Source organism: Hippopotamus amphibius, chromosome 13 (assembly GCF_030028045.1).
Source record: "Hippopotamus amphibius kiboko isolate mHipAmp2 chromosome 13, mHipAmp2.hap2, whole genome shotgun sequence".
Taxonomy (NCBI): Eukaryota; Metazoa; Chordata; class Mammalia; order Artiodactyla; family Hippopotamidae; genus Hippopotamus; species Hippopotamus amphibius.
In genome coordinates this window covers 102,799,965-102,811,356 of record NC_080198.1, presented here as the reverse complement: position 1 = coordinate 102,811,356, position 11,392 = coordinate 102,799,965, and the positions used below count along the sequence as shown (strand labels likewise).

Below are 11,392 nucleotides of genomic sequence, written 5' to 3'. Positions count from 1 at the left end.
CCCTACGCGCGCTTGTGGAGCCGCGGTCACGGAGAATTCCGGCGTCCGCCGCGCCCAGCGTGCCCTCGCCCCGGAAGCGGAACCTCCTCGTGGGCGTGGCCTGAGACTCGACCTCCCACTGGCTGGCGGGGCCCGCGCGTCCCGCCCCGGCCAGGCGCTGATTGGCCGCGCGCGCCAACCGTCGGTATTTGAATCGGCGGCGGGCAGACGGGCTCCTGGACTCGGCGCCTCCCGCTCTCTGGGTTCTGCGCGGCGGCCGACAGGTAATGCGGCGGCGGGGCCTGGACCCCGGTCCCTCCTCTGGCCTGGCCTGGGCTCTCTGCCTGCCGCGCCGCCTTCAGCTCGTGCCGCGGCTCTGCCCGCCCCGCCGTCCGGGCCCCTCTCCCGCCCCCTCCTCGAGGGCCCGTCGCGCCGGCCCGGCCGCAGCCGGGAGCGGAGCCGACGGGCTCCCGCCTCTGCTTCCCGAGATGCCTGGTGGCTCCTGTGTCGCCCTCGAGGGCGCCCCTACGGCCCGCGGCGCCGGCCTCTCCTCTCCCCGCCTCGGTGACCTCGTCCAGCCGCGAATCAGCCGCGACTGTGACCCGCAGCGGCGCGTCTCCACCCCTTAGTACCCGCGGGCCTGCTGCCCTGCGCCCGAGGCTGGCCTCCCGATCGCGGCCCCTCCTCTGGGCGCGGCCCCACCTGTGAGCCTTCACCGACTCCCGCCGCACCTGCTGCGGAAACCTGGGCTCCAGCGCTCCCAGCCCCGCTGATCCTGCCCGCCTGGCCTGGCCCCCTCTGCTCAGGAGCCCCCTCCGTGGCCCCCATCATTAGTAGAAGCTGAACCCCTAAAGGCTGCTCTCTGCAGGGGAAGAGGTCTCCCTGGTGTGTCCCGCAGCCATCAAGCTCCCTCCCCCATTCTACCCAGGTGCTCAGGCCGAACCTAATAGTGACCCTGGGCCTATGCTTATCTTTCCCACCTCCACACAGTGTGAGGGCCTGCTGCCAGGCTGGAGCGCCCACTCCGCCCTGGCCCAGTGACCCCCTCCCCCCTTCCCTGTCCTCCACACGAAGCGTCCTGCCCCCACATCCTTCAAGGTGGTTCGTCACCTGACCTCCCACCTGACCTCCCCTCTTTTCAGGCCACCTTCTCCCCCCTGCCCTGGCCACCTGGCCTCTTCAAGCTGCAGCTCCCAGAGCCCCACCGCCAGCGAGTACCTGGAGTGCCCCCTGAGCAGGCCGATGCCCAGTTCTTTGGTGACTCCTCAGTTGGGAACGCCATGAGCGTTTCGGGAAGGACGAATGGGACTGTTGTAGAACCTCCTGGGCCCGATTAGAGGCCCCTGATGTAGCAGCTCTCGACTCCCCACAAGTGACTCTGCACCTGCTGCTTGTTACCTTCTGCAGCTCCTCCTCCAAGCCCCGGCCCTCCTGACACCCTCGTCCGGTCCCCATTCCCCAGCCCCTTGCGCAGAGAGCAGGCCGCTGTGCCCTGCTTTTCTGTTCTGCACTGATTGGGCAGCTGCTCCGACTCTGATGGGGAGGCCCAGGCGTCCTCTCTTCCGGTCTTGTCGCACATCACCCCTTATCTGTCTCCCAGCTGTTACCCACAAAGTACAAGTTATTTCGCGTGCCTGGGTGTTCCTCCCTGCCCGGCCGAAGGCCCCTCTAGCCCTTGCTTCTGGGAGGTGGCAGCTCCCCCAGCGCAGCGTGGGGACTGCTTGGCAGGGGACACACTGCCTGAGGTGTGGCCCAGCTGTGCAGGAAAGGGGCATCCTCCCTGCAGCACTGTGGGGTCCGCTGTCACTATCACATAGGTGCGTCTGAACAACGTGGTGTCAACTACCCTCCTCCTCACACAAAATATCTGCTTTTCAGAATGAGTCTGCACGTCTTTGGTGACGAAAATGTCACTGGTGACAAAAGTACAGAGAACTGCGACTTCCTGTTTTCACCACTGGAGCTTACCGGAAGATCGTCTGTTCTCCGTCTGTCACAGAAGGAAAATGTGCCCCCCAAGAGCGCGGCCAGGGCCGTGAAGGTAAGCACGCCGCGCCCCACGCGTTGCCTACCGTGCGTCTCACGTGAGGCCACCTGCTGCCCCGGCGACTCACCAAGCGGGCAGGACAGAGCACAGGGCTGCCAGTGTGCCGCTCGAAGAGCTGACTTCCTGACCAGGTGCCCTCCTCCCCTGACAGGTGACTTTTCAGACACCTCTGCGAGATCCACAGACGCACAGGGTTTTGAGTCCCAGCGTGGGCAGCAAGCTTGAAACTTGTTTTGCTCTGGGCGATGCCAGTGGACTAGAAAGCTGCCATCCAGTGTGGGCCCAGAAAGAGAAGTAAGTGCTGGCGCTGTGGGGTGTGCTGCAGTCTGGAGCCTCTGACGGGCTCGGCAGGAGAATTCTGTTTCGCGTCTGTCACATTCATCTCTGCTCCGAGTTTGTGTAGCGCAGCCCAGAGCACCTCGGAAGTCGTTTGTTGCTGAGAAAGTGAATAATGAAACTGGAAGTTTAAACTTCACATTCTGCTCCTCTATTGTGCTCTTGCCAGCAAATTGGCCTTGGTTTTTGTTTCCCTGACTTCATGAAATGCCCTGGTTGAATCTCAAAGGGGGGACACGCTGTGGTTTGCTTCTTGTTTAGCATTCCACAGGGATGCTTGCACATTGGTCTCCCGTTCCCGGCAGCAAGCCCTGGGGCAAGCTCACAGGTAGATCCTACTGCTCAAGGCAGGGGAACTGTCTGTTGTGTAATCTGGTGAGAATGTGAGTGGTCTGACAATCAGATTTGAAACACTTGACTTTAACTAGCAGAAGCTGCTTCACAGCCTCACCTGGCATGAGGTATTTGGCTTGGGTGTGCTGGTCGACTGCGTGAGTGCCAAGGCTTTTCCTGCCTCTGTCTGGCAGCGAGGACCCTGGCGGTGGCTCTTCACCCCCAGATGAGGCTCCGCTAACCCACCGGCACCCCCAGGGACCCTCTGCACCCAGAGTGGGAAGGGGCGTTACTGGCACATTTTGTTCTGATTTTTGCTGACAAACTGCTTAAGACTTGCTTTTTCCTTTAAATAGACTTCAGATGTGCAGAGAAAGGTATAGAAGGAAAATATCACTAACGTCCCCTTCATCTCCCGCAAGTAAAATGTCCTAGAGCCGAGTGTGTTCCCATGGCTGGAAACTTCTCAAACCTGTATCTTCCCCTCTCCGCAAGTTTCCTTGCTACTTTTCAGCTTTGGTTTTTTACTTTTCTTTTTGAAACTCAGCTGGATGTGATTAGAGTGACTCAAATGCTGCTCTTCTGTAACAGCCCTGAGAGGGAAGGGAAAGCAGGCTGTTCAGACGCTGCCTCCTGAGCTGCTGCAGCCACAGAGCAGGAGTGTGGAGGGACCCCGGGAGCCGGGGCCCTGCTCCTTCCGAAGGCAGCGTCCTCGACCTGGCCTTTCTCTCTCCAGTGGGAAGCCTGACCCTCGTGTGCCCTGACTGTCCTTGACCATGTAGCTGGTGGCCCCCAACCAGACAGGGAAAGAGGCTGGTGTGGAGGGCCTCAGCTCTGGCCGTTGTCAGGCAGGTTTCTGCTCTCTTGGTCGCTGGTGTCTCCAGGTGGCCTGCCAGCATCAACTTGTGGGAATGTGCTCGTGAAAGCAAATCCTGAGGAGAGGGTTGACCGAACACTCTTCTTGTCTGTATTTAGCTGGTGTTTTCACGGGGACTGACATCTAACTAAAAACCTAACTGGTTCCTCAGCATAATTAACTAAGCCTGTTTCTAAAAAGCCAACAGTTCACGAAGGAAACAGACACCAGCATGACCAACGGGACTCTCCAGAGACCAGCGGTGGCCGATGCTGCCCCCGCTCCAGAGGACGCGAGACCAGCCTCTGAAGACGGGCACCCCGACGGGCCCTCCTCAGCTCCCCTGGCCACGCTGGACCCCTCACGCTCCTCCCAGACGCCAGAAAATGTTGAAAACCAAAAGACATCTCCGGGACACACGGGCAGCCCTGAGCACATCCGGGAAGGACACATCCACTCTCATGCCTCAGAGGAAAGTGCTGTCTCCACCTCTGCAATTCTAGAAGACCCTCCCGGGATGGCGTCCCAAGACGGAACAGAGGACCCGCTTAAAGCCACCGGAGGAAACTGGAACAGGGTCCCTGCTCCCTCTGCTGGCGCCGTGTCGACGCCTGGTACCCACCCCGAAGGAGCCCACGGAGAAGCGCGCCTCGTAGACCTGCCTGGCGAGGCCCCAGCGGGCTCCGAGGACGCTGCTAGCGCCGTGGAGGCTGGAGGAGCCATGTCCCCCAGTCCTCAGAGGGAGGAGGCCGATGGCCAAACAGCCAGCTCTTTGAGAAGTGGGCCCGTAAGGCTAGACTTTGACTTCTCTGATGCCCCCAGCAAGAGGCCGCCCCCACTGAGGAAACGAGGGAAGACCCCAGGTCTCAAACCTCCCTCCAGGAGACCAGAGGTGAGGCAGGAAGAGGCCCCCACGGAGGCGGGCGAGGGTCCCCGTCCCCCTCCCTGCGGGTCTGACAGCCTGGACCAGGAGAAGCTGGACCTCCCAGACTGTAACCCTGGCAGAGGTGATGGAGAGCCTGGGCCCCCAGAGCGCCCCCAGCGCGGGCCGGCCACAAAGGCCTCTCCTCCAAGCAGGTGAGCACGGGGTGGCGGTGGCGGGCGTGTGCACAGGGGGCTGCAAGGCCAGAGGTGTCACCTGCATCCCTGAGAAGGGGCCCCGGGCAGCTGCTGCAGCTCCCGGGGAACAGCGGGGAGAGCGCCTGCGCCACCTCGCTCCCTCCTGGGGGCGGGGCGGGGGTCTTCCTTGTCTGGGATGCATCTGGAAGGTCTAGAGAGATACCTAGTGGAGAGGCCCAGGCTTCCCAAGCAGCACGGCTCCGGGGAGCCCAGTCTGCCGGGTGGAGCCCCGCCTCAGGCCCGTCCCCACTCCCCGGGGACGCCACTCAGTGGCCGAGCGTGTGCCCGGCCGTCCAGCGCCGGCTTCTGTCGCGGTTTCCTGGTGACAAGCATAAACGGGTCTTTGTGGTTTGCTTTCTGTTGCGTTGAGATGACCTCAGAGCGCCTTCCCGCTGCTGAGTGATTCTCGTGCCCGTGAGGCCGGGGGTGCATCTGGCTTTCGGGGGAGAGGTCGCAGGGTGGGGGGCAGCTGGGTGCCGGGGGGCGGGGCGCGGGGGGCGGGCCCTGCTGACCCCGTCTCTCCAGGCAGGTGCTCTCGGCCTCAGCGGATGACACGCCCGGGGCGCCCACCTCAGCGGGGACCGCAGGAGAGGCAGGCGAGGTACAGGTGTGGGCGGGCGTCCCCGCGCTGCCGCCGCGTCTGCGGGTCTTGGGGGCCGGGGGGCCACGCGCGGTGCTGCTGCTCCCCCCACGCCCCCTCGTCTTGATGAGCCCCCGAGGTGACCCCGGCCTCCCTTCCAGGAGGCGTCCACAGACTCTTCGGGGGTGTCGGCCCCCACCAGCAGCCAGGGCAGCCAGCCGCCGACCGTGCCCCCCACCGCGCCGGGCCCGGAGCTGGGCCTGGACCTGAGCAGGGAGCACTTCCGGGACCCCGCCGAGGGTACGTCACGTGTCCGTGCGCGCGGCCAGCGGCTTGGAGTGAGGTCCGCGGCGCCTGCAGGCCCTCATCCTGCGGGCAGCTCTGTCCCCTGACGCTAATGATTCATGCAGAAACTTCTGGTCTGTCGGGAGATGGGCGTTTTCAGAGAACAGGACTGGTAGCTGTGGTATTAAAACAGTTACAGACTGACGTAGAAAAACAGGCAGAAGACCTCCCTTAGGCGGCACAAATGCAGACACAGGAGGCGACGGGGCCTCACTAAATCCGAGAGGCACTGTTTGAAACGAGACGCCCATAGAGATGAAAGGAGAAGCCCTGCCGGTCCACACGCTCTGGACCAGGAGACAGAAGCGTCGCAACTCTGAGCTGCCTTCAGTAAGGGTTTCTGACTGAGGTGCTTTACCAGACAGGAGGCAACTTGCATGGTTCTCAGCTTCGGTGACTTAAAACCCCAGGGCTAGAGAAGGCAGGAGAGGAGTGCAGGGTTTGCGTGTGGAGGGGCCATGGTGGGGTCCTCCCCCGTGCAGGCGGGACCAGGAGCCGTGGGTGAGTTCCACTGGGGCGGCCCGCCCCCCCCCCCCCCCAACACACACACACACACACACACACACACACACACACACACACACACACACGGACCCTGGAGTCGTGAGGTTTCTGCGTCCCTCGGGTCGCGTGGTCAGGACGTCCCTTCACAGCCGCGTAGCGCCCCCGTGTAGGTGGACCGCATCTTTCACCCGTCGGGCTCCGCTCTGTGGCCCGGGAGCTGCTGGGAGCACTGCTGGCATGTTGTGTGTGGATGTTCATTCTCGGTCTCTTTGGGGAAGAGGTACCCAGAGGGAGGCGTGGTGACGCTGGGCTTGACTGTTTGGGGATCCGCCCAGCTGTTCTCCACAGGTCTGCACCCCCTCCTCCCTGCCGCAGCGTTTGGGGTCCGAGTCTGCACCTCGCCTCACTAGCTGCCTTCCCAGTGAGGGTGCAGTGTGGTCTCTGCGTGTTTTGGTCTGTTTCCCTGCTGACTGACGCTGAGCTGTGCGTGTGCTTGGTCCTTTCGTGTCTCTTTTTTGGAGAGGCATCTGCTCAGATCCTTTGCCCTTTTTTTTAAATGTCTTTATTTATTGGCTACGTTGGGTCTCCGTCGCGGTGCACGGGCTTTCTCTAGTTGCGGCGAGCAGGGTCTGCTCTCTGTTGTGGTGCACGGGCTTCCCATGGCGGTGGCTTCCCTTGTTGCGGAGCACGGGCTGTAGGCATGCGGGCTTCACTAGTTGTGGCGCGTAGGCTCGGTACTTGTGGTGCACGGGCTTAGGTGCTCCCCGTGTTGCCCGTTTTTTAATTGTTTTTTATTGAGTTGTAAAGATTTCTAATATAATCTAGATGAGGATTCCTCACCAGATACATGACTTGCAGAAATTCTCTCTTCGCTTTCCTGACGGTGTCCTTGGAAGGTCAAACGTTACCTTCCCAGCCCAGGCTGTTCTATCGCGCCTCGTGCTTTTGGTGTCAATTATGAGAAATCATTGCCAAATCCAATGTCATGAAGATTTACCCTCAGGTTTTCTTCTAAGAATTTTATGGTTTTAGCTCATGTATTTAGGTCTTTGATCCATTTTGAGTTAATTTTTGCCTATGGCGTGTCACCCTTAGGTTTTTTAAGCAAAGATCATATTATCAGAAACAAAAGGACTCTCCTGGGGTGGTTCTGCGCCGTGGCTCTCACACGGGGTGCCGTGGCCCCCGGGGGGATGCTGTCCGCACCCTGCAGTGCACGGCACAGCCCGGGAACCAGCGGCCCCCGCAGCCTGAGCGCGAGGCCGGCAGCCCCGCTTCACAGCGAAGGGCCGTCCGTCCAGGGCGGACGGGGAGGGGAAGCCACTCCGAGTGCGCCGCCGAGTGCTGGCCGGGGCGGGGGTGCTGACAGGCCTGGGTCTCCCCTGAGCACTCCTGGCCCCTGGGGCGGGGCCGGGGGCCGACACCTCTCTCAGTTCTAGGCACGGGGGCCGAGGTGGACTACCTGGAGCAGTTCGGGGCTTCCTCGGTGAGTACCCGGCCCTTCCCGGCAGCCTTTCCTGAAGTGGGCGTCTCAGAAAGGGGCTCTTTCTAGAACAGCCCAGTGTCAACTGCGTTGCTCCAGGTCCTTAGCTACAGCCGCTCTTCCCAGCAGCGTCCTGTCCCAGGTGCCCCCCACCCCCGGCTGCTCGGGTCAGGCCCCCAGAGGTGTCTCCCTGCGGGCTGGGGTCCCCTGGGCGGGACGTGGGGGCTGTCATGTCAGGGACACCGGTGACCCTGCTCCTCCCCCCGCAGTTTAAGGAGTCGGCCCTGAGGAAGCAGTCCTTATACCTCAAGTTTGACCCGCTCCTGCAGGACAGCCCCCAGGGGCCGACGCCCGCAGCCCTGGAGCCCAGCAGGTGCGTTCAGGCGGGAATCTGAGCCACACAGGCCACGGCGTCAGGAGCGCCCGGCCACAGGGAGCGGGGCAGGGGCGGTGGCTGGGTCCCGCTGCCCCAGCCAAGCTCATAAGCGAGTGTGTGAGCGAGGCTGTGCTCTTCTGTGCCCGCGTGGCTGCCCCGACGGCAGAGGTGGGCAGCCTGACAGTCGCGTGGCCAGTGTGTCCCCGACGTTGACCCTCTGGCCCTTGGGGGGAGCCCGGGCCGAGCCCACTCCGCACGCAGACAGCGCGTGTTCTCTTCTGGTCTCAGCACACGGGGTGTGGATGTGCCGTCCTCAGGGAGCCGCCCGGAGGCCCAGCTGCTGGACCTGGACGTCCCAGGAGCCCCAGACGTCCCCGTAAGCGCTTTGTCCCTTCTACAGTGGACAGAGGTCCAATCCCAGCTTCCCCGTGTCACAGATCTGAAGGCTCCAGGGGGTGGATTGGGGCCAAGGGGCCACGCTGCGCCGTCTGGGGAGCCGATGGGGTGGAGGGCAGCACGGAGGAGCTCACGGCCCAGCCGGTCTCTGTCGCCCACAGACGCTCGGCCCCGCCCCGTGTGGCCTGGAACCTGGGGCTCCGCTGCTGCCCGTGGGGCCTATCGTGGACGTGCTGCGGTACAGCCAGGAGGACCTGGACGCAGCGGTGAGCACGCGGTGTGGGGAGGGCAGGCGGAGTTGCAGGCATCCACTCACTGACCCGCGAGCCGGGCACCCAGGCGGTGAGCGCCCTGCGCTTCCACCCAGCGTCTCGTGCAGAACCTGTGCGCATGCGAGGGTCTGGGCATACCCTGTGGGCACCGCTCCGAGCCGCTCCAGGGGTAGCGGCCTCGCAGTCCCCTCACTGCCTTGGTGATGCCCTGGGTGGCATCCAGCTGGTCCCCTCTCAGGGAGGCCTGCGTGCTGGCCCGGGCTGGGCCCAGCAGCTCCCAGCACCCGCCCGCCACCCTCGGGGGGCGTCCTCTCTGCCGCGGGGCCCTCCCCGTGCGCTGCCGTCCGCTCCGCCTGTGTCGGGAGGTACCCCCCCCACACCCAGCACGGCAGCGTTCAGAGCACGGCGGGGGGGGGGCCTGCGCAGGAGGGTGCTGACTCGGGCGTGTGGTCCGTGCAGGTGGCGGCGGCGCAGAAGGAGAGCGAGACGCTGCGGGGCAGGTGCGCGGCACTGCAGGAGAGGATCGCGGAGATGGGGTGAGTGCGCTGGCTCCCTGGGATCTGCCGCGCCCTGGCTGCTCCAGGCGCTCACGGCCTCTGCTCTCCTCCCGCAGGAAGATCATGGATGGGTTTGAGGGGACCGTGTACCAGGCGATGGGTGAGTGCGGGCACCCGTGGACCTGGGTCAGCTGGTGGTCAGAGAGGCCGGGGCCGAGGCAGCGAACACATGGGGTCCCTCCTGCTAACCCCGAGTGCTGGTCTTTCCTCAAGAGGAGGCTCAGAAACAGAAGGAACTCGCCAAAGCCGAGATCCAGAAGGTTCTGAGGGAGAAAGACCAGCTGACCACAGACCTGCACTCCATGGAGAAGTCGTTCTCTGATCTCTTCAAGCGGTTTGAGAAACAGAAGGAGGTGATCGAAGGCTACCGCACGGTGGGTGCCAGGCCCTGGGGGCGGCAGGGGCGGCGTTGGTGCCCGTGGGGCGGCCTGATGAGCAGGGACCGGGGGGCGGGGGGGTGAGCCTTGGTGTTGAGTCTCCCTCTGCCCGCACCCTCAGCCCTTGGCTTTGTCATCTTCAACTGTGAGTGCCCGCGAGGCCGTCCGCATGTGGCCTGCGCAGAGACCGCCGCGTCGAGATGTTCCCTACTGCCGCTGTCCACCTCCCGGGGCAGCAGGAGACCCAGCACCCAAAGCACGGGGCTGGGGGGTGGGCAGGAGGGCAGAGGCTGTTCCGTGGACGTGGTGCCCGGCCCGTGTTCCCCTGGGGTACCTAGAAGCAGGCCTGGGGGCCACATAGGAGGGCTCCGTGTGCCGGGCAGGGGGATAGGGGGCCAGGCCCCACGTCCGGTGGTCTCCTGAACCGCAGAGTGGGGAGGCCTGAGCTGCGTGAGCGCTGGGCCCTCCCCGAGAGGACACGGGCAGGGCTGTTCCCACGTGGCCTCGTCCATGGCTGCCCCACGAGTGACCCAGAGAGCCTGGGCCTTCAGCTTAGGGCTCAGCGTCTGCTCTTCCTTCCAGAACGAAGAGTCACTGAAGAAGTGTGTTGAGGATTACATAGAGCGGATCGAGAAGGAGGGCCAGAGGTACCAGGCGCTGAAGGCCCACGCAGAGGAGAAGCTCCAGCTGTGAGGGCCGGGGCTCGGCGGGAGGGAGGGTGCGGGGGGCTCCCTCGGGAGGCGCCTGGGCCCCTGCGAGCTCAGCCCGGCCCTTCTGCTGCTGCAGGGCGAGTGAGGAGATCGCCCAGGTCCGGAGCAAGGCCCAGGCGGAGGCCCTGGCGCTGCAGGCGGTCCTGAGGAAGGAACAGATGCGCGTCCACTCACTGGAGAAGGTCGTCGAGCAGAAGGTGGGCACAGGGGGACCCCTGGGTCCGGGCAGAGCGGGGGAGGAGCAGCCCTCCTGGCTCTAGGAGCCCTGGGCTGCTCCCAGCTCAGAGCGCTGTGGGGTCTGGGGGCCCGGCTTCCTCCTTCAGACGAAAGAAAACGATGAACTGACCAGGATCTGTGACGACCTCATTTCCAAGATGGAGAGAATCTGACGTGGCGGCCCCTGACGTGTGGTGCCTTCCCCGTGTGTGTGTGTGTGTCTGTGTGTGTCTATCTGTCTGTCTGGGTTTCTCTTCTCTATTAACTTCAGCTCGTTTTTAAATGAGGTTCCTTTAGGAAGAATAAATAAAGTTTCCCTTAAGTCGAAGCAGTAGAGCTGTCCTGGTCTTCATTAAAGGGACAGTTTCCAGCTGACCCGCCCCCAGCGGCTGTCCCCTCTGTGCCTTCGGCCTTTCCCTGGCCCGCACCTCACAGCTGCCCCCTGGGGGAGTACCAGGCAGTCCCTCAGAGCCCTTCTGAACTGGGCAGGTCCCGGCCTGCAGGGCATCAGGGGACCTGGGTCACAGCTGGGCAGAGCGCTGGCCTCTCTGAGCCCTGGAGCCACTCCGTGGGCCCGGGAACCGGCTGGAGGGCGGCCCGAGGGTCTGCACGGCCACCCCGTGCCTGTCCCTGGGTGGTGCTCCAGCAGGCCTGTTCAGGAGGCCCCCAGCACCCTGTGGGTAAGGGACGGCCCGTGGGCGGGCCGCAGCGACATGCTGGCCGCCACCAGGGGTCACTGCCAGCCACGGGCTGCAGCGCAGGGACAGAACCTGGGACGGCCCCACTGAGGAGCCCCTGGGGGCCCCCACCGGCACACAGCACGTGTGTTCTCAGTGCATGCAGAGCAACAGGAGGCCAGGCAGGGGCGGGGACCGGGGGGCCACTCCGCCCAGGCTCCAGGCCCCG

At 63.9% G+C, this 11,392-nt stretch overlaps 1 protein-coding gene across 4 annotated transcripts; it reads left to right on the top strand.

The window, feature by feature from the left end:
• The first annotated feature begins 151 nt into the window (after positions 1-151).
• Positions 152-10,810, top strand: TACC3 (transforming acidic coiled-coil containing protein 3). 4 transcript variants are annotated; one of them, XM_057706830.1, is made up of 16 exons: positions 152-263; positions 1,858-2,020; positions 2,178-2,320; positions 3,753-4,628; positions 5,196-5,271; positions 5,412-5,550; positions 7,533-7,585; positions 7,852-7,955; positions 8,247-8,334; positions 8,516-8,620; positions 9,086-9,162; positions 9,240-9,283; positions 9,397-9,557; positions 10,143-10,249; positions 10,347-10,467; positions 10,594-10,810. In XM_057706830.1, the coding sequence occupies exons 2-16, from the start codon at positions 1,859-1,861 to the stop codon at positions 10,657-10,659; spliced, it is 2,322 nt and encodes a 773-aa protein (XP_057562813.1). In that variant the 5' UTR covers positions 152-263; position 1,858; the 3' UTR covers positions 10,660-10,810. The 4 variants fall into 4 exon arrangements, with proteins under 4 accessions (XP_057562813.1, XP_057562814.1, XP_057562812.1 ...); XM_057706831.1 differs by having other exon boundaries at positions 5,196-5,277; positions 10,143-10,207; XM_057706829.1 differs by having other exon boundaries at positions 5,196-5,277.
• The last annotated feature ends 582 nt before the right edge of the window (positions 10,811-11,392 follow it).